Source organism: Bos javanicus, chromosome 13 (assembly GCF_032452875.1).
Source record: "Bos javanicus breed banteng chromosome 13, ARS-OSU_banteng_1.0, whole genome shotgun sequence".
NCBI classification, from domain to species: Eukaryota; Metazoa; Chordata; class Mammalia; order Artiodactyla; family Bovidae; genus Bos; species Bos javanicus.
In genome coordinates, this window is record NC_083880.1 from 36,760,174 (window position 1) to 36,782,813 (window position 22,640).

A 22,640-nucleotide genomic window follows, 5' to 3' on the forward strand; every position below is an offset into this window, starting at 1 on the left:
GAGGAAGCCAGAGAGAACCTGGACAAGAAGTACATAGAGCTGTAATTTCACACTGAGACGACTGCCACAGACACGGCTTAAGGAGCTCACATTTGCCAAAGAATGTATAGCTGTCCACCATGTGCCAAAGAAGCTGCACAGGTTCTTAAAACACTGAAAAGCTGTTTAAAATGAAATCCGTGTTTGGTGGCCCACCTATCTAGGGTTATTTTCAAGTCAAACAGTTCAAAGTATGCTCCTTATTTAGTCCACGATTTCTAAAATCCTATAAACTAAAGTGAACTGTATTACAGATAGTTTTTCTTTGCGCCTGATTTTCAGCTTGGGACTTAAAGGGCCACAACAAGTGAGGGTGTGATTAAGCTTGTCTTCAGATCCCAGCTGAAAGGACCACTATCCGTGGGGCAGATGTGTTTCCTTGGATTCCCCTCCTGCCCTGCGACTGCTTCCCGTTCCAGGCTTCTCAGCCCCTGTTCTGAAGAGGGCTGCAATGAGATTGCTAGTTTAGGATGCCCCCTGCTTTGGGAGCATGGAGACTTAGCCTCTGGACCACCAGGGACATCCCCATTGAACCATTTTATTTGAAAGTACAGTTTATCTGTCCCATCACTTCATGGCAAATGGATGGGGCAAAAGTGGAAACAGTGACATATTTTATTTTCTTGGGCTCCAAAATTACTGTGCAGAGTGACTGCAGCCATGAAGTTAAAAGACTCTTGCTCCTTGGAAGAAAAGCTATGACAAACCTAGAAGGCATATTAAAAAGCAGAGACATCACTTTGCTGGCAAAAGTATGTATAGTCAAAACTATGGTTTTTCCAGTAGTCATGTACAGATGACATAAAGAAGGCTGAGCATTGAAGAATTGATACTTTCAAACTATGGTGCTGAAGAAGACTCTTGGAAGTCCCTTGGACAGCAAGGAGATCAAACCAGTCAATCCTAAGGAAATCAACCCTGAATATTCATTGGAAGGACTGATGCTGAAGCTCCAATACTTTGGCCACCTGATGTGAAGAGCTGATTCATTGGAAAATACCCTGATGCTGGGAAAGATTGAGGGCAGGAGGAGAAGGGGGCGATAGAGGATGAGAAGGGGGCGATAGAGGATGAGATGGTTGGATGGCATCACTGACTCAATGGATATGAGTTTGAGCAAACTCTGGGAGATGGTAAAAGCCAGGGAAGCCTGACATGCTGCAGTCCCATGGGGTCATAAAGAGTTGGGCACGACTTTAGTGACGGAACAACAGCTTATCAGCTACCAGTTACTTTGTTAAATGAAAAATGTCATCCATTAAGTTACATCATTATCTCCCGCTCAGCCAAGAACTCCGAGGAACACACCCTGTACTTGACCACCATCAGAAACTGTGCTGTCACAGTTCACAGACTAGAACATTGACTAGGACCCCAGTTTCTGATGCAATGTTGCGTCCCTCCATTTCTCTGGGCACATAGTATTTTTAACTTTTCTAAATTGAAATATGGTTGTTTACAATATGATATAAGCTTCAGGTGTACAACACAATGATCCACTAATTTTAAAAGTTAGATTCCATTTATAGTTACTATAAAATATTGGCTGTATACCCTGAAAGCAGGCACACTTGTTCCTGATCTTGGAGAGAAACTTTCAGTCTTTCACCATTGAGTATGATCTCAGCTGTGGGTTTTTCCTACTTGGCCTGTATTATGTTGAGATCATTTTCTTCTATTCCTAGTTTGTTGAACTTAAAAAAAAAAATCATATGAGGACATTAAGTTTTGTCAAATACTTTTTCTGCATCATCTGACATGCTCTTATGGGTTTGACCTTTATTCTGTTAATGTAGGACAGTATATTGATTTTCTTTTGTTGAATCACCCATGCCTGCACACTAAGTCCCTTCAATTGTGTCAACTCTTTGCGACCCTATGGATTGTACCCTGCCAGGCTTCTCTGTCCATGGTATTCTCCAGGCAAGAGTACTGGAGTGGGTTGCCGTGCCCTCCTCCAAGGGCTCTTCCCAACACAGGGATCACACCAGCGTCTGTTACATCTCCTGCACGGGCAGAAGGGGTTTTTACCACTAGTGCCACCTGGGAAGCCCTGAATTACTCATACTTTCTAGGTATAAATTCTACTTTGTCATGGGGTATAATCCTACTGAATTTGGTTTGCTAGTGTTTTGTTGAGGAGTGTAGTTCTCCTTTTTTATATTGTCTTTATCTGGTTTTGGTGTCAAAGTAATGCTAGCCTCGTACACTGCCTTTGGGAGTGGTACCTCCTCTTCAATTCTTTGGAGGAGTTTGATGATTGCTGGTAATTCTTATTTAAATGTTCTATAGAATTTGCAAGTGAAACTATCCAGTCCTGGGGCTTTTGTATGTTTGAGGTTTTTGATTACTGATTCAATTTCCTAACTAGTTATAAATCTATTCCTATTTTCTATTTCTTTATGGTTCAGTTGGTGTAGGTTATGTGTGTCTCATTGTTTGCTAAACCCAGGGTAGACAAGCAGGGAAGCTGGAAGAAAATGGAAAGCTGGAAAAAGTCCCTATGAGGAGCCGTAGGTACTGTAGACAGTATTTATTCGCAGCTGCAAAGCCAAAATGCTTTATTCACTAATGGTTGACGCTTCTGCAGTGGGCTGCAAAGGCTTTTCACGTGGTGCTTATGTAGGCATGATGCACGTGCGCTCTGCTATAAATGATATCAGCTGTTGCATCATACCATGCAAAGTCACTGTTTACAGACTTTGTAAACAATGTGGGGCGAGAGAGAGAGAACATGTAATGAGAGTCTGACCACCGCCGTTTTGGCTGATTGTTATTTCCCAACAACGTGTTTCTTGAAATTTATCCATTTCTTTTTCTTCTAGGTTACCCAATTTGTTGGCATACAATTGTTGATAGCATTCTGTTACAATCCTTTTTATTTCTCTAAGTTGTCTTGTACCTTCTTTCATTTTGGTTTCATTTTTTTCCCTTCCTTAATCTAGCTAAGGATTTGTCAGTTTTGTTGATCTTTTTGAGAATCCAACTCTTGGTTTCATTGATTTTTCTCTACTGTTTTTCTATGTTCTTCTTTAGGAAATAGTTATCTCTTCTTTAACTCAGTGGTTATTTACAAGTTTGTTGTTTAATTACTGATGAGGAAATGGAAACTTAGAGAAGTTGGGTAGCGGCTCAAAGCAATACAGCCAATAGTAATGAAACCAAGCTATGCTCCCAGCTGTTCTCACTATGTGACTTAAAGTCTTAAACCAGGGCTTCCCAAACTTTGATGCACATTGGCATTGTCACCTAAAGACCTTCTGGGCGCTGGCTCCCACCCCCACATGCTTTGATTCACTTGGCCCAACTTGAGCTGATGGAACATGAAAAGGTCTCCCAGGTGATGCTAATGTGCCACAAAGTTTAAGAACTACTGCCTTAACAACTGTTTTTTTACCTTCTTAAGGAATTTTTTTTTTAAGATGAGAATGCTTGGATAAATTATTTACCTCTAAATATCCTAGGTAGCTTACTTGGTTTCTCAAAGGACAGTATTAAACAGAAATAGATAAATTTTACCATGTGAAATTTAATCAAAAACTTATCTCTTTTACATGAAAAATCGTCCAACCCAATTTATACAATAAAAAGCAGCTAGAATCCTCACAAATGCAGGATAGGAGAGCGTTAGCTATACAGTAACTCACTTGTAAAAGATGTAGGGGTTTTGGCTGAATTGCAGAGCTTAACATGAATTCATTGTACCTGCTGAAGTAGCCACCACAGCAGAAGCACTGAGTGGAGCTCTTGGAGGTGAGAAGTCTGCCAAGTTCTGCTCCAGTCAGACCACATCTGCTAAATTTGAGGTGTGTTCTCAGAGAAGCTGATAAATGAGAGGGAAGACCAATGAAAACCACTTACTACAAAAATCAGTTACAGGAACACAGAAGAGGAGGAAGACCAGAAAGCCAGTTTCAGATGTTAGAACATTCCTGAGCATGAGGATTCATTGCAGGTGTTAGGTTGGTGCAAACCTAATGGTGGTTTTGGACCATGAATTTTAAATCATTATAACTAGGTTCAAACACATCTTTATTAATCAAAATAGGAACCATTCCAGTCAACACCTTTTTGCCAACGAGAAATAAGTTTGCTTATTCCTGTAGCATAAAAATCCACTCTTTAGGATTTGACGAACTCTGCCTCCTGCTGATTGTGGAAGAGTTTACCCTGCAAAAAGTTGTCAAGATGCTTGAAGTGTAATTGGTTGTCAAGAGGTCAGGTGAATATGGCAGATGAGGCAAACTTCATAACCCAATTTGTTCAACAGGAAAATATAATGTAACAGACCCAACAAGTAAACTGTTGGAGAAGAACCTCTTCATAAATTAGAGACTTTTTTTAAGAGTGTAGTATTTGATACAGTTAATTTTTTTTAAGTTTATTCTTAAAAAAATATTTATTTTTTATTATTTTATTTTATTTTAAAATAAAAAATATTTATTATTTATTATTCTTAGCCTGACCCATACAATTCACTGATTAATCTTAACCAGAAAGTGTTTTACACATCTTAATCTGTGGGTTACTGATTATAAGTGGGAAAAATTCTAAATATATGTATTTTAAAATTAAAATATATATAAACTTATACATGCACAGTTGATTTACATATAATAGCTACTAGATGATAATATGTCTTATATTATTTAGCATCTTGTACTTATAAACTTCTTTAAAATATGTCATCAGTTAAAAATGTCCTTTAATTGCCTCTATAAGCCTCTGAATATACAATAGTGAAAGTGAAAGTGAAAGTGTTAGTTGCTCAATTGTGTACAACTCTTTGCCAGGTTCCTCTCTCCATGGAATTCTCCAGGCAAAAATGCTGCAGTGGGTTGCCATTCCCTTCTCCAGGGGATCTTCCCAATCCAGGGATGGTACCTGGGTCTCCCGCATTGCAGGCTGATTCACAAGAGTGCCTCACAATTTAGACTTTTTCATTAATAGAATTGCATCTAAAGTAGAATCAACACAAGGTGTAGTAAAATGGAAAAAAATCACAGTTGACGGTGATATTTTAAAAAATTATCTTAAATTCGGCTAAGGAAATAGAGAAAAATCAGAACCATTAACTTTAGAAAAAAATTGTCTTGTGTAAATTAATTGGATAAAGCCACCTTCAAAGTTTAATACATTTTCTGCTACATAGATCTAGACTGAGCCACTGCATTATTTATTTTACCGAAAGTCAATTTATTTTTCCATCAGTTCAGAAGGAAAGGAATAATAATTGAGGTTCTACTTTCCAGTTTTGAAGGACTATATTTGAAAGTGTCAGGTAACTCCAAATCATGTATATATGTGTGTGTGTGTGTGTGTGTATAGTATATGTGTGTATGTATGTATGTATATGTATGTGTGTGTATATTTAAGCTGTGGGACTTGTTTACTAGCAACAGAAACAAGGACCTTATTATGATAGAGCCCACAAACGAACTGTTCTTGAGTATACAGAGGTATATTTAGAATTTGAAAAGAAATTTATTGAATTTACCTTTAGGACAAGATTTGCCTGTTCAGTTTTAGTTTCTCTGACGTGCTATTCTAATGTGAATGTAGCATTTTTGAAATTTTTTTTTATATGCAGGGTGCTATTTTAAAATCTGTTTCAAATGTTATGCATTGTATGGTCTCTATATGGCCAGAGTAGTGTAGTGTTTTTATAGCCCTTCTGGTCAAAAATTTTTGTCTTAAGTCACGTCACACTTGCCTTGCATGTGCTTTAAAGTTGCCTTGTATGTATCTCACCTCATCAGAAGGCTGCCGGTTCTTTTTGCTGGAGGCAAAAGAGGGGATTTCAAGCCTATTAGTTTACTTGCTGTGTGCCAAACAGCCAGTTTTCTGTTTTATTCATTAGTCTGTAAATAATAATCTGCATTAGTGTTTTCCTATTAGTTGAATTTTAACCAAAAACATTTAACATTAAATACTTAATTTTGTTTAATTTGAACTTGACCCCTTTCCCTACTTATTCAACCATTCAAGCTCATAGCAGCATGAAGGTGTTTCATATTCTCTTTTTAATTATGGTTTTTGTCTTAGGAAATGTCACTGGCAAATAGCTTCATCCCTTTTGGAATTATTAACTCTCTAAATTGGGAGGCTTCTTCTGACTGTTTATAAACTAACTTTAATGTGACAACTTCAACTATTGGTACTTCCAAGTCCACGCACACAGTTGTGTAGTGAAAAGATACTAAATGAGAAATCGAGAGATCTGCTTTTTTAGCTTTGTCACTCACTGTGCATGAACCTTCAGACTGCCTGTCTGTAAGATGAGGGCGCCATGGTTCCCTAGGCAGAAGAGATAAAGTATGCGGAAGTCTTCTGTAAATTGCAAAAAAAAAAAAAAAAAGGCTCTTGTTATTGTACTACTATTATTATCATCATCATTATCATCATCATTATTAAAGATTTTTCCATTAAAAAGTTGAATTGTCTATAGCCAATATTGTACCAGCGGCAAAACTGGCAAAGACTAGTTTTTAAGATATGTGAGAAGGTGGAAAATGTAGTGAATTTGCCCAGTCGCTCAGCATTAGTGAAAGACAGTTTTGGCAGAGGAATTACTTTTTCCATCCTCAAGTATACTGTCTCCCTTTCCATAGAAACTATGTGAGGCAAGAAGTCATGTGTCTAAAACCTTTGAACCTAAAAACGAAAAAAAAGCTCACCTTCAAAACGAACTCTGGAGGGGCCTATAGCCTCGAGTGTAGCACAGATTATCAACATAAACTGTTATGAGACCCTTGTGAGCCGCACCATGACCTTGCTGACACCGGTGCGCTGGATCTCGCACCGCACACCTCAGGGAGGTCCCAGATCAGAGGCAGGTGTGGCCACTTTTGCTATTTGTCCTGGGGCTGCCCAGTGCTGCGGCTCCCAGGCTCCATGATAACTGCTGTCAGAGAACCAGGAAGTCACTAGACTGGAGGCCAGTTCATTTATACTCTGTCTTACCAAGCTAGCACACTCTTCTTTTTACTGTTTGTGACTGTGGTGAAGTATCTTAAAAGTTATAGTCTCCTTATTCCTTTTAGTTTTTCAACAAACATTTATTAAAAGTCCTCTGAGTGACAGAGTGAGATAGCCCAAGTGAGAGTCAAAGACCAGGTGTCTCTCTTTTTAAAAAATTTTTTATTGAATACTTAATTTAATAAAATAAAATTTTATTTAATTCTTATTACATTTTATTATTTGATTTTTATTTCTATTGTACAGCAAAGAGAATCAGCTATGCGGATACATATATCCCCTCCCTTTTGGGTTTCCTTCCCATTTAGGTCACCGCAGAGCACTGAGTCCAGTTCCCTGTGCTATACAGTAGGTTCTCATTAGTTACCTATTTTATACATAATATCAAAGTGTCTATTTGTCAGTCCCAATCTCCCAGTCCATCCCACGTCCCCTTCCCCATTGGTATCCATATGCTCTCTGTATCTTTATTTCTGCATTGCAAATACAATCATCTATAGCATCTTTCTAGATTCCACATATATGTGTTAAGATACAATATTTGATTTTCTCTTTCTGACTCACTTGGTGACTGTTCTTGAAGAACTCATGTATTAATGGGGAAAGGACCCATAAGAAAATCATTACAATATGATGGAAAAAATGGCTATAGATTCCTTTGGTTCTAAATAGCCAGATCAGACTTTAGCATTACTTGATTCAGCATCTCAGCAGTGTCTACAAGAACCAGGCTCTTGTCCTCCTCCTGTTTTACCATTCTCAGTGTTGTTATAAATAGGAAAACCCTTCCAGAAGACTTCTGATTTATCATCCAGAGCTCATGTGCCATAATTGGGCCATATGTATGCTGCCCCTAAGCAAAGTGTTGGCAAGGGGTAGGAGACTTCCAGGACGGGTGGAAGCTCCAGGTCAGAGGCAGTCTCTCCTGATACTTGTCTGAGAATTAGACAACCAAGCAAAACCAGGACTTGGCAAACAGAAGAGGGTGAGGAAATGGATTTTTGGAGAAAACTACAAGAATGTGGAGGGGAGGGAGTGACCACACTGAGAAGGGAAGGCCGGTTGGATGGGTGGGGAACTTCATGGAGGAGCTGTTATTTAAGCTGCTATTAAAAGACGTCAGATTTTCAGAACGGAGCAGGAGTGTGTAGTTGGGTAGGGCTAAACTCCAGGTAAAGAAAATAACTTGGTACTTTAGGGAACAGCAATAATCCTAGAGTCCGGAGCATTGTTTATGCAGAAGAGTCTAATGGGAAGTAGAGCTTCCCAGGTGGCTCAGTGGTAAAGAATCTGCCTGCAATGCAAGAGACACAGGTTCAATTCCTGGGTTGGGAATATCTCTTGGAGAAGGAAGTGACAACCCACCCCAGTATTCTTGCCTGGGAAATCCCATGGTCAGAGGAGCCTGGCGGGCTACAGTCCATGAGATTGTAAAAGAGTCAGACACGACTCAGTGACTAACAGCAACAATAACAGACTGGGAAGTAAGACAGGAGATTGGGAGAATACGTGAATGTTGTTTTGACCTGGTCCTGAAGGAAATGAACTCTTCCCTTCAGCTGTACATTCCTGTCTCTTCTTCCCATTGTCTTCGCCTTGCTCAATTGTGTTTTGTTAATTAAGACTCAGTTGGGTTTTGTTAACTTCTGTATCCCCAGTAGTTATCACATTGACTCATGTAATAGTGCTTCAGTCTGCATTTGTTGAAACTGAGCTGTGTCTGTGTATGTGCTGTGTATTGTTTAGTCGCTCAGTCGTGTATGATCCTTTGTGACCCCATAGACTGTAACCCACCAGACTCCTCTGTCGGTGGGATTTCCCAGGCAAGAATACTGAAATGGGTTGTCATTTTCTTCTCCAGGGGATCTTCCCAACCCAGGTATTGAAACTGCATCTCCTGCATTGGCAGGTGGATTCTTTACCATTGAGTCACCAGGGAAGCATGTGTTACATATACAAACATACATACATAAAAATTACATAACATATGAATAAACTGAATTTTTTCATACCAAAGGTACAACTCACAGCCTTATCATTACTTTGTGCTTTTTAAAAAAATGCTAAATATGGGTTTATTTTTGATATCATCTTTATTTTTATTGTTATCTAGGATGCTGGAGAAATGGTTCGTTCCTTCGTTGGTGGTTTGGAACTTGTTGTCAATTTACTGAAATCAGATAATAAAGAAGTGTTGGCCAGTGTATGTGCTGTTATTACCAATATAGCAAAAGATCAAGAAAATTTAGCTGTTATCACAGATCATGGAGTTGTTCCTTTACTGTCCAAGCTAGCAAATACAGTAAGTAATGTATCTTTTTATTTCAAAATGCATATTGTCATAGTAGTAGCAAGAACAATGAGCTCAAAATCCAGAGACCTGGATTCAAGTTTAATATCCATCACTTATGAGGTATGAGATTTAGTAAATTCATTTCATTTAATTTCTCTGAGACAAATAACCGTGAAAGTATATTTCAAACTGTAAAGTGTTAATATGCAGAAGCTTTGTAAAAATAGAGGCTATTTTTCACTTATCACTGGCAAGTAAAGTGGTGGCAAATATAAATGTTACTATAGAAGTGTTAACTATCGTATCACCATCATCATTATTATGATCTTTAACATGATTATTCATGCCAACTTGAGAACTTAAATGCTCCTTTCTAAGCTTAGCAAGCCTGTGTCGATGGCACTCTTGAGCTAGAAGATTTTGGCAATCACTGTATTCTTTATCCAGAGCTGTACTAGATAGAACAAGCAGCCTTCAGAGATAATGACTTCACCATGACCATAGATATTTGAGCATGGCTTGGTCTGCCGCTTGGCAGAAAAGTCATAAAGCAGAAATTCAGTGATTGGAAGCCTGTTTGATCTAGAAGACTTTTGGGCCAGTCTAATACTGAATTCCTAAGAATAGAACAGTGTAATTAACAAACAGAAAATTAGAGCATTATTCAGTTGTATTATACATGTATGAGGTAATAACATCCAAAAAGAAGGATATAGTCTACATAAACAATACAGAAGGATTTCCCTGTAGCTCAAAGGGTAAAGAATCTGCCTGCAATGCAGGAGACCAGGGTTCAATCCCTGGGTCAAGAAGATCCTCTGGAGAAGGGAATGGCAGTCGACTCCAGTATTCTTGCCTGGAGAATCCCATGGACAGAGAAGCATGGTGAGCTACAGTCCATGGGGTCGCTCAGACTCAGACACAACTGAGCGACTAACACACACAATCAGAAAGGAAAATGGGGGACTCAGCACCTGACCTTGTTTACTGCATTGTCTTCTCCCTCTTAGGAACCAAGGTATCTTACTGATGTGTAAGTATTCCTAGGGTGAAGAAGTAGGATGAATCTGCTTATCCAAGTTATCTGATAGGGTCCCTTAAGAATGTCCAATATTCCTTAATTATTTTTTATTATTTGACTACTTGCTGATCTGTAGGTCTGTGTTGTGAGTGGACTTACTCAGAAGGAAATTGAGCCTTGAGCAAATAACTAATGCCTGATACCTGATCACCTTTGCCTGCATGTATTCTATTCAGTTCATAAAAAGAATGTTGATCCATTGGTGACCCACCAAAATACTAGTTTCCATCTAGACACCAACTATGTAGCCAGTGGGTAGTTAACATCTAAGACTGGTTCCCAACCTTTTTGGCACCAGGGACTGGTTTTGTGGAAGACAGTTTTTCCATGGACCAGGAGTGGGGGTTGGGGACGCTTTCAGGATGATTCAAGGGCTTCCCTGGTAGCTCACATGGTAATGAACTTGCCTGCAATGCAAGAGACCCAGGTTTAATCCCTGGATTGGGAAGATCTCCTGGAGAAGGGAATGGCTACCCACTCCAGTATTCTTGTCTGGAAAATTCCATGGACACTGGAGTGCTACAGTCCACTGGGTTGCAAAGAGTGAGGCAGGACTGAGCAAGTAACACTTTGACTTTTAAGCACATTGGCGTTTATTGTACACTTTATTTCTATTATCGGCTTCACCTCAGATCATCAGGCATCAGAGCCTAGACATTTGCTGTTGTTCAGTTTTGGGGACCCCTCATCTAGAGCATAAACATCACAGGGTCATTACGATGCACATACCACAGTTCATTTTCCTTGTGCAGAATAACGACAAACTGAGGCGTCACCTAGCAGAAACGATTTCACGTTGCTGTATGTGGGGCAGAAACAGAGTGGCCTTTGGCGAGCACAAGGCGGTGGCTCCCTTAGTGCGGTACCTGAAATCAAATGACACCAACGTGCACAGAGCAACAGCCCAAGCCTTGTACCAGCTCTCAGAAGATGCCGACAACTGCGTTACCATGCACGAGAATGGAGCCGTGAAGGTACTGTTGATCAACTTTGTGCGATAGTCCAAGTTAAGTCAGTGTATGCTGGAAAGAAACTTAAGTAATGTGAAGGTTTTACTAGAAGGGGTGTTTGAACACACAAAACTACCCACTTGTTGCATCACGACTATGGGTGGGTTATGTGTTACCATTATCATGGTTTGTCCTGCAGAAAAGTTGTGTGAAAATAAATTCCTTCTAAATCAAAGAATATAATATATACTCAGTTAACTAAGTAGTTGTTCCATAATTCGAATTGGATTAAACAAAACATATGTTTTTAGGGAGGGATTCTGGTGGCTCAGATGGTAAAGAATCTGCCTGCAGTGTAGGAGACCCCAGTTCAATTCCTGAGTCAGAAGATCCCCTGGAGAAGGGAATGGCTACCCACTCCAGTATTCTTGCCTGGAAAATTCCATGGACAGAGGAGCCTGGTAGGCTACAGTCCATGGATTCTGAAAGAGGTGGACACAACTGAGCAAGGAACACTTTTCAAACAAAATATATAGTGTATGAACAATCAGTGATATTCATAATTCTGTTTAATGTCTTATTTACTTAGCACCTATATAGTAAATAGAGGCACCAACTACACAGGAAAGGAGCTGACAAACAGCAACTAGATAGTCTTGCCAGTCTTACCCATAAGCAAAGAGCCAATTCAAAGACATTTTTTTAAAGAAAAAAACTGTGCGTCAAATTTTCTTTGCCTTTAATATCCAGTAGGAAAGTTTCTGTGCGTAGGCTTTGATGTATCTGTATGTTGGGAACTACCTAGAGCTTCTGAGTGAAGTATTTTTATGACAGTGTATATAAAAATACTTAGGAGTACATGAATAGCTTACAAGTATTAGGAAAAATTGGTTTCAAGTTAACAGTCCTTTTCTACAGCTTGTTTCCTTGTACAATGTAATTTTACTGTCCAGTGTCTCAGCTTGGAGCCTATGACAGCCAGAGGCATTTACATTTTGAAATATATGTCCAAAGTCAGCTTGATCTTTTAAACAAAAGCTAATAAAATCTTCAGTTAATGTATCTTTCAAACTTATATGTGCTGAATATGAAGATAAGCCTGGTAAGCTATAGTCCATGGGGTTGCAAAGAATCGGACACAACTGAGCAACTAACTCTTAACTTACAAAACATCTTCAGAGGAATAAGATTCTTAAAATGCCAGTTGGTAATTTTTTGAGGTGATTCTTTTAATTTATCCTTTAAACCTATTAGAGTTGAAGAATATGATGTTAATTTTTCTGAATTTAAACCCGATTAAACCCAAGTGTGTCAGCTTTTCCATTATAAATCCATTTTTACAGCACACAAGTTAGGCCATATTGATTTCTTCAAGCAAAAAAAAAAAAAAAAAAACTGGCATAAAAAGCACCTTTTAAACTAAGCACCAATTTTTTAAAGTTAATTATAAAAGATATACTGGAATGTTAACTTCAAGTTGCTAAAGAATGGTAAAAATGCCATCACTTCTATGTGATCATGTTCACACTTCAAAAAAGATTTTCTAACTTAAAATTATACATTCTATTATTGAATAAGTACAGTCTAATATGCATAGCCTAAAGACTTTTAAAAAAATTAAAAGCTATAAAAGTTAAGTAGCTGGTAAAGTGTCAGACATATACCATGCTTAGACAATTGCCAGTTCCTTTAAGAAGAGAATTTATAGACTACTCAGAATTCAAATGTAATAATGTTTACCTGTTACACTTCAATTTCCATTTATACCAGCTATAAATGCAAGTCTCGATTATTTCTTCTAACACAAGTCCATAGGTAATCTAAACTCATTTACGAATTGTGCTGTGCTACGAAAAGTGTTGAAACCGTGTTCACCCACCCACATAGCTTTATGTAAATCACAAAATAAAGTAACAAAAATGATTCAAGTGAGGGACAGGATAGAGAACAACAAAGAAAGTTGGGTTTGTTGCCCTTGAGACCCCTTCCCAGGTCAGCTAAGGGTGTCTTAAGGTTCTCTCTGCCTTGCTCACCTGCATTCCCAACTACCTGCCATTTCTAATAGAGGATGAGTGTAAAAATATGATTCTTATAAGCTTATTGTAGGCTGCTCTGTCCTGACACAGAGACTGTCTTTATGGTGGGCTCTCCCTCACGTGGCCGTGGGGGAAGCCTGAGGACCTGTGTCCTCCTTTGGTTTTAAAGAGTTAAAATTGTGGATGATAGTGTACTGGGTGTTGGTAGAACCCAGTGGGGTTTGATAGTTTCTTGGATGTGAGGAATAAAGGAAAGTGTTGAGTCAAAATTAACTCCAGGTTTTGGGCTAAGTGAAGAGGAAGTTTCCATCAACCAAGACAATGCAAGAAAATATAGGCACTTGTTATTCAGTCACCAAGTCCTTTCTGACTCCGCAACCACATGGATTGCAGCATGCAGTCTCTTACCATCTCCTGGAGTTTGCCCAAGTTCATGTCCATTGCATTGGTGATGCCATCCAACCATCTCATCCTCTGTGACCCTCTTCTCCTTCTGCCTTCAATCTTACCCAGCATCAGGGTATTTTCCAATGGGTCGGCTGTTCACATCAGGTGGCCAAAGTTTCGGAGCTTCAGCATCTGTCCTTCCAATGAATATTCAGGGTTGATTTCCTGTAAGATTGACTGTTTAACCTCCTCACTGTCCAAGGGACTCTCAAGAATCTTATCAGCACCACAGTTCAAAACATCAGTTCTTTGGTGCTTAGCCTTCTCTATGGTCCGGCTCTCATAGGCATATCAGGGTGTTACAGTACCTGCAGTCAATGTGTCACATTGTGTAACTGCTAACATGCTAACATTTCTGACTTCAAATGTACATAAACTTTATCCACTAATTTGGCAAATCCCTGACTGTTTTTGTTCCTAAATGCTACAGCACCTTTCTAGTCAAATGCTGACAGTCAGCCCTTCTTATTGGTGGGTTCTACTCCACAACCATAGATTCAACCAACCATAGATTGAAAATATTCAGAAAAAATATTCCAGAAGGTTCCAAAATGCAAAACTGAAATTTGCCACATGTACTGGCAAATATTTACATATCGTTTACATTGTATTCACAACTATTACATTGCATTTACATTGTATTTGTTGTTGTTCAGTCACTCAGTCATATGTGACTCTTTGCAACCCATGGACTGCAGCACGCCAGGCTTCCCTGTCCGTCACTATCTTCCTGTTGCTCAAACTCATGTCCATTGAGGTGATGATGCCTTCCAAGCATCTCATCCTCTGTTGCTCCCTTCTCCTCCTGCCCTAAATCTTTCCTGGCATCAGGGTCATTGTATTTCATATTGTAAGTAATCTAGAGATTTAAAGACATACAGATGGCCAGCAGGCACATTAAAAGATGCTCAGCATCATTAATCATCAGAGAAATGCAAATGAAAACCGCAGAGAGATAACACCTCATACCATCAGAATGGCTGTCATCAAAAGACCACAAATATCAAATCTGGCAAGAATGTGGAGAAAAGGGAACCTTTGTGTACTGTTGGTGGAAATGTGGATTGGTGCCGCCATTATGGAGAACACTATGGAGATTTTTCAAAATGTAAACATAGAAATACCATATGGTCCAGCAATTCTACTTCTGTGTGTATATCTAAAGAAAATCAAAACACTAATTTGAAAAGATACATGAACCCCAATGTTCATATCAGCATTATTTATAATTGCCAAGATAAGGAAGCAACCTAAGTATCCATCAACAAATGAATAAACAGGATGTGGTCTGTATATATATGCACAATATGTGTGTATATATATATATATATATATATACACACACACACACACACACAATATAATGTATGTATATATACACAATAGAATATTACTCGGCCATAAAAAAGAATTAAAATTTGTCATTTCAACAACATGGTTGGATTTGGAGGCCGTTATGTTAAGTGAAATAAGTCAGACAGAGAAAAGCGAATACTGTATGTTATCACTATATATGGAATCTGAAAAAGACAACAAATTAGTGAATATAAGAAAAAAGAAACAGACTCACAGAAAACAAACTAGCGATTAGCAGAGGGGAGAAGGAAGTGGGATGGGGAGAAATAGGGGTGAGGGTTTAAAAAGTATTAATGCAAACTGTGTTTAGTCACCGTCGTCTCTAACTCTTTGCGACCCCATGGACTGCAGCCGTCCAGGCTCCTCTGTCCATGGGGATTCTCCAGGCAAGAATACTGGAGTGCAGTGCCATGCCCTCCTCCAGGGGATCTTCCCAACCCCCGGATCCAACCCAGGTCTCCCACACTGCAGGGAGATTCTTTACAACCTGAGCCACCAGGGAAGCCCATTAATACAAACTACTATGTATAAAATAAATAAACTACAAGGATACATTTTGGTCTTCCCTGGTGGCTCAGTGGTAAAGAATGCATCTGTAATGCAATAGTTGCAGGAGACACAGGTTCCATTCCTGGGTCAGGAAGATCCCCTGGAGGAGGGCATGGCAACCCACGCCAGTATTCTTGCCTGGAGAACCCCATGGACAGAGGAGCCTGGTGGGCTGCAGTCCATAGGGTCACAAAGAGTTGTACACGACTGAAGTGACTTAGCATCCACACATATATTGTACAGCACAGGGAATATAGCCAATATTTTGTAATAACTATAAAGGAGTATATAATCTTTTCAAATTGTGAATCATTGTGTTGTACATCTGAAATTAACATAATATTAACCATTGACTTATACCGCAATAAAAATTTTTAAAAAGTACATAGGACAATGTGTGTAGGTTATATGTAAATACTACATCATTTTATATAAGGCACTTGAACATCCATGGATTTAGGTATCCACGGGAGTCTTAGAACCAGTCCCTGAGGGACAGCTGTGTGGTTTTATTTCCTAGACCTGCAAACACTCCTGTAGCAGCTGCTTGTGAGCCATGTAGACAGGTTCCTTGACAATTACCAGAGTCATCCTGTCACCCTGTTCAGAAGTAGTTTATTCTAGAGTTAGCTGTTTCCCTGTACAATTTCCTCAACAGTAGCAGCTGCCATTATGCAGTGTATCTGTCTCATGCCAACTGGTGTTTATTCTGTAGTAACAGCAAAGGAGCAGGCTTGAGGGTCTGGAATAGATTGAGTTCAGTTTCTAATGTGTTCCATTCAAACGGTCAGCTTGAGTTTTAGGTCTAGAGCAATGTTATCGAGTAGAAATGTAATGTGAGCTACATATGCTATTTTACATTTTCTAGTAACCCCAGTTTAAGAGAAGGTAAAGAAACAAGCAAAATTAATTTTAGTAATATATTTTATTTAACCCAGTATACTCAAGATATTATTTCAACATATAATCATTGAAATAAAATGCTAATGTTTTACATTATCATTTTTTTGGTACTAAATCTCCAAATCTGGTGAATGTTTTTACACTTATGATACATCTCAATTTGGACTGGCCATGTTTCAAGTTCTCCATAGGTGGTTAGTGGTTTTCTTATTCCACAGCATTGGCCTAAGAACAGAAGAGCAGGCAGATTCAGGAAGTGTCATTGGAGAGGTATTAAGTCATGATGGAGGGTGGATAAGATGTTTTTGGCAGAGAGTTTAGAGAAGCCTGGGAAATGTCTACATTTTCAGGCATGGAGCCTGTAAACCATGAAGAAGAGCCATCACAGTGAACTTAGGAAGTCAGCAGGTTAACCAGGAGTTCTGGGAGCCAAAGAAAGAACAGGTTACCAAAGGGTTTGTGTTTAAACACGCTAAGCAGTCAACAAAGATTTCCTAATTCAGTTATGATGAAAAATAATCCTTGTATGCTATCCACCTGAAACTATCATAACATTGTTAACTGGCTATACTCCAATATAAAATAAAGAGTTGTTAAAAAATAATCCTTGCAGTAGAGCCTCTCCATGTTAAAATCTCTTCTATAGGAACTAGTAAATACCCTGCTCTGATGGATACAATGGGACAGGAATAATCCAGTTCTTATCCTTTTATGGTTTCATGCAGACTTCCTTCTCCAAGTATCAGCCCATGGTCTGTGTCATCACAAAACCTTGTGAACACGGAAGCAGAGCTATTGGCAACTATATTGAAAATATAAGACATCCAGGAGATAAATCAAAGTCATTTGCTGATCATAACAAGACTGTGACATAAGAAAATGATTGAAAGAGGGGAAGAAGTTGCAGAAAAACTGAGCAAGACAAGCCCTTTCCTAAGACAGAAAAGTGATCAAATAGAAAGTTGATGAGTACCTTTAAGAGGCATGAAACTGCCTTCTCCATAGTGACAGTGGGTTTGTTTATGCAGATGTCTATACCAGGCAGATAAAAACTACCAATGTCTTTCTGAAAGGCAGGAAATTGAAGAGGCTGCAGAAATGTAACCTGGAATAGTCCCAGCAGTGGCAGAGTGAGGGAAGAGTGCTTCTATTTGAGTAGTGTTCCAATAAGTTAGGTTTTAGTTTATCATATTTAACTTTAATATTATTTATGTGTCGTGTTTTCCTCATTTTATTTTTATTTTTAACTTACAAATGTAATAGCTTTATTAACTCTATGTGTAATTAACATACACATGTATATAATTAAAGTATATTATTTGGTCAATTTTGACATTTAGATGTATGCCTGGCGTGCTGTGATTCATGGGGTCGCAAAGAGTCGGACACGACTGAGCGACTGAACTGAACTGAACTATGCACACACACACACACACACACACACACGCAGACACAGACACCCCCCCACACACACATGAAACTATTAAAATATCAAGATAATGATGCCCCAAAGTTTTCTGCTAACCTTGGCAAACCTTCTTTCCTGCTCTGCTCTGTCTTGGGGCAACCACTGATCTGCCTTCTATCAATATAGATTAGTTTTTATATGTTAGCATTTTCTAGATGTTAACATAAATAGAGTCATACTGTATGTGCTCGACTTTTTGTTTGACTTGTTTCAGTTCAGCTGAGTTGTTTTTGTCTTCGTCTCTGTTCCCGCATGTATCACTAGTTCAGTCTTATTGCTGAGTAGTATTCCATTGTATGGACATACCACAATTTGTCTGTCCTTCCACTTGTTGATGGACTTTTGAGTTCTTTCCCATTTTAGGTTATTACAAATGAAGCTTCTGTAGATATTCATGTCCAAGTCTCGTATGGACATGTGCTTTCAGTCTTCTTGGGTAAATACCTATGAGTGAGTGGCTGGATCATATGGTACATGTTTAACTTTGGAAGAAATTGCCAAATCTGTTTTCCAAAGTGTTCATGCTGTTTTACATTCACACCAGCAATGTTTGGGAGCATCCCTACCAACACTTGGTATGTCCAATCTTTTTTTTTTGAGACGTTTTGATAGATGTATAATGGTATCTCATGGCTTCGATTTCAATTTTCCTAATTACTAGTAATATAGAATATCTTTTAATGTGTTTATATGCTAGCTTCATAAGTCCTTTGAGAAAATGTTCACATTTTTTGACCATTTAAAAATTTCACTGTTTGTTTCCTTATTATTGAATCTCAAGAGTTCTGTATATATTCTGGATACAAGTTCTTTACCATAGGTATAATTTGCAAATATTTTCTCCCAGTTTGTAGCTAGTCTTTTTAGTCTCTTAACAGTGTCTTTTAAAGAGTAGACATTATTAAATTTGATGAAATCCAATTGATCTTAAAAAGTGAATCATGCTTTTGGTGTTACATCTAAGAAACCTTTGCCTAACACATTGGCCACAAGGATTTTCCATGTTTTCTTCTGGAAGTTTTACAACTTTTGGTTTTACATCTAAGTCTATGACCCATTATGAGGAAATTTTAGTTTATGATGCTAGGTGTGAATTGAAGTTAATTTAGGGAAAGGCATAAGGACATCATTTGTTGAAAAGATTTCCCTTTCTCCACTGATTTCTTTTGCAATTATGGGGAAAGAAATCAGTGAATACATATCTGTTTTGTTCCCTTGTTGTATTCATCTATATTTCTGCCAGTACCACACTATCTTCATTACCACAGCTTTGTAAAAAGCTTTAAAGTTACATAGGATAAGTCTTCCTACTTTATTGTCTTGAAGTTGTTTTGGCTATTCTAGTTCTTTTACATTTCCATACAAACTTCAAAATCAGTTCATAACTTTCTACAGTAAATGCTTCTGGACATTTTTAATTGGAATGACATTAAATCTGTAGATCTTAGGGGGAAATTGATATCTTAACAATATTGAATCTTATGACCCATTAAAAAGAACTATGTTTCCATTAAATTAGATCTTACTTAAAATCTCTCAGCTACATTATGTAGTGTTCATCATATGGGTTTCTCACATCATCCCTATGTAATCAAGCTTTTTTGATGCCACAGTAAACAGTATTTTTGAATTTCAATTTCTGTTGTTAATTGCTATTATATAGAAATGTGATTGATTCTGTATATTAATCTTATATCCTGCAATCTTGCGAAACTAACTTATTTATTTATTCTAGTAGGTTTTTGGAGATCTGTCATATTTTCTACCTAGACCAGGAGTAGGCAAACTTTTTCTATAAAAAGTCAGATACTAAAAAAAGTCAGATATTAAATATTTTAGGCTTTATGGGTGGCATATAGTCTATATTGCAGATTCATCTTTCTTTTATTGTTGCCATTGTTGTTATTATTTACCATACAAAAATGGAAAAGCTGCTCTATATTCTGTAAGCCATACAAAAACAGATTGTGGCTTGCCAACTTTTCACATACAGTCTTGTCATCTCAAATAAAGACTTTCTTCTTTCCAATCTGGATGTTTTTATTTCTTTTTTTCCTGATTGCGTTGGCCAGAAAACTCTGCATAATGGTGGAAAGAAGCAGTAAGAGCAGATGTCTTAGTCTTAAGGTAATGCATTCACTCTTTTACCATTAAGTTTAATGGTAGCAGTAGGTCTTTCAGAGGTAGTCTTTATCAGGTTAGGGAAGTTCTCTTCTATTACTACTTTAATGAGGATTTTTTTATCAGAAATAAATGCTCGTTTTGTCAAGTGCTTTTTGTATATCTATTGATATCATCTTACGATTTTTTTTAGTTTGTTATTATGGAGAATTGCATTCATTTTCAAATGTTAAACCAACCCAGCATTCTTGAGGTAAACCCACTCTGTCATGATGTATTATCCTTTTCATACACTGTTGAACTTAACTTGCTGACATGCTGCTTATAGCTTTGCATTTATATTTGTTTTTATAGTGTTATTTTTGCTTATAATGTCTTTCCTCTGTGTTGCTATCAGGATAATGCTGGCTTCAGTGAATGAGTTGGGAGGTATTTCTTCCTACTCAATTTTCCTGAAGAGTTTTATAGCACTGGTATTATTTCTTCTCTAAATGTTTGGTAGGATCCAATTTCTTTAATCAATATAGGACTGTTCATGTTATTTCTTCTCGAGTGAGCTCTGATATCTTGTATCTTTCAATGAATTATTTCATTTCATCTAAATTGTCAAATGCTTTGGCCTAGAGTTATTTAAAGTATTTCCTTATTCTTTTAATATATATAGAATCTGTAGTTATAGCACAACTTTCATTCCTGATATTGGTAATTTCTGTCTTCTTTTTTTTATCCTGATCAATCTGGGTAGAAGTCTCTTAATTTTATTGATCTTTTCAAACAACCAGTTTTGTTTCATTGATTTTTCTCTATTGCTTTTTATTTCATTGATTTCCTTTATGATCTTTTCTATTACCTATCTTCTGATTACTTTGGGGTCTCATTTTTTTCTTGTCTAGTTTCTTAAAGTGGAAACCAGGGTAATTGGTTTGATACCTTTATTGTTTTCTAATAAATGTGCTTAGTTGTCCAAATTTTCCTCTAATACTGCATCTCAGAAGTTTTGATAAGTTATATTTTCATTTTTATTATTTCATTTCATAAGTTAAATTAGAAATACTTTATAATTTCCCTTTTGATTTCCTCTTTGGCCTGTGGATTATTTAAAGATGTGATGTTTAGTTTCTAAATACTTGGGGATTTTTCCAGTGGTCTTCCTGAGATCCTTCTGTTATTAAATTATAAATGATCCTTTATATATGATTCTTTCTGTTATTAAATTATAAAATTTAATTCCATTGTAGTCAAAGAACACACATTTATGATTTAAATATTTTTAAAACATTTCAGACTTGTTCTATGTCCCAGAACATGGTTTGACTTGTTAATATTCTATGTCCACTGGAAAGAAATGAGTATTCTGGTGTAGTTGGGGTAAAGTGTCCTATAAAGTTTAATAAAGTCAAGTTGGTTAATATTGTTGTTCAAGTATTCAGTTATTGTGGATTTGCCAGTTTCTACCTGCAGTTCTATGAGTTTTTGTTTCCTTCATATTTTGACGCTCTCTTATTAGTTGCATAAATATTTAGAAATAGTATATCCTATCAATGACGCTTTATCACTATGACATGATTTTTATCTCTGGTCATATTTTTTGTTTTGGAGTCTACATTTTCTACTATTAATAGAAACCTTGATATTTTTTCTGTGGTTACTAGTAGCATGCTAAATTCTATGGCTTTTTCTATCCATTTATCTGTTTGTATGTCTTTGTTTAAAGTGGTTATTTATAGGCAGCATATAGTTGGCACTTGCTTTTTTGTTCAAATCACAGCCTCTGCCTTTGTGGGGAATGTAAGAGGGAGATCCTATAGTATTTACATTTAATGTACTTTTGATATGACTGGCTTTAAATATATCATCTTGCTTGTTTTCTCTTTTTCCCATCTGTTCTTTCTTTGCTTCTTCTGTCTCCCCTTTGGTTTATTAAGTTTTTTATTATTCCGTTTAATCTCTTCTGTCACCCTACTGGTTATGATTCTTGTATTTTAGTATACATATTTACATTCAGTATATATATTTAATATATATAAAGTATACATATTTAAGTATACATATTTAATTTCAGCATAGTAGTGGACTTCAAGTTACGCCATACATAGAAACAGATAGTCTAAGAATCAGACAACATAAGCTCATTTCTGTCCTCTCAACTTTTGTGCTGTCGTTGCCATGCACTTGACTCCTGGTGGTGGTAGTTTAGTCGCTAAGTCGTGTCCAACTCTTGCGACTCCATAAAATCCACAATACATTGTCCTCATTTGGGGCTATAAGTAGTTACTGTTTACAGATGTTTAAACCAACAGGAAAAAAGTCTACTTCTTCTGTTCTGTAGTGCAGATTTTCATCTGGTGTCCTATTCTTTCTGCCCAAAGCACTTTTAACATTTCTTAGAGTACACTTCTCTTGATGCTAAATTCTTTCA

The 22,640-nt window shown here is 37.4% G+C and overlaps 1 protein-coding gene across 6 annotated transcripts in view; it reads left to right on the forward strand.

Moving 5' to 3' along the window:
• ODAD2 (outer dynein arm docking complex subunit 2) overlaps positions 1 to 22,640 on the forward strand; it is a 173,443-nt gene that overhangs the window by 105,715 nt on the left and 45,088 nt on the right. For all 6 annotated transcript variants that reach the window (XM_061436262.1, XM_061436260.1, XM_061436261.1 and 3 more), the window contains 2 exons: positions 9,131 to 9,319; positions 11,144 to 11,365. In XM_061436262.1, coding sequence (XP_061292246.1) covers positions 9,131 to 9,319; positions 11,144 to 11,365 — 411 coding nt within the window. The remainder of the gene's footprint in view (positions 1 to 9,130; positions 9,320 to 11,143; positions 11,366 to 22,640) is intronic.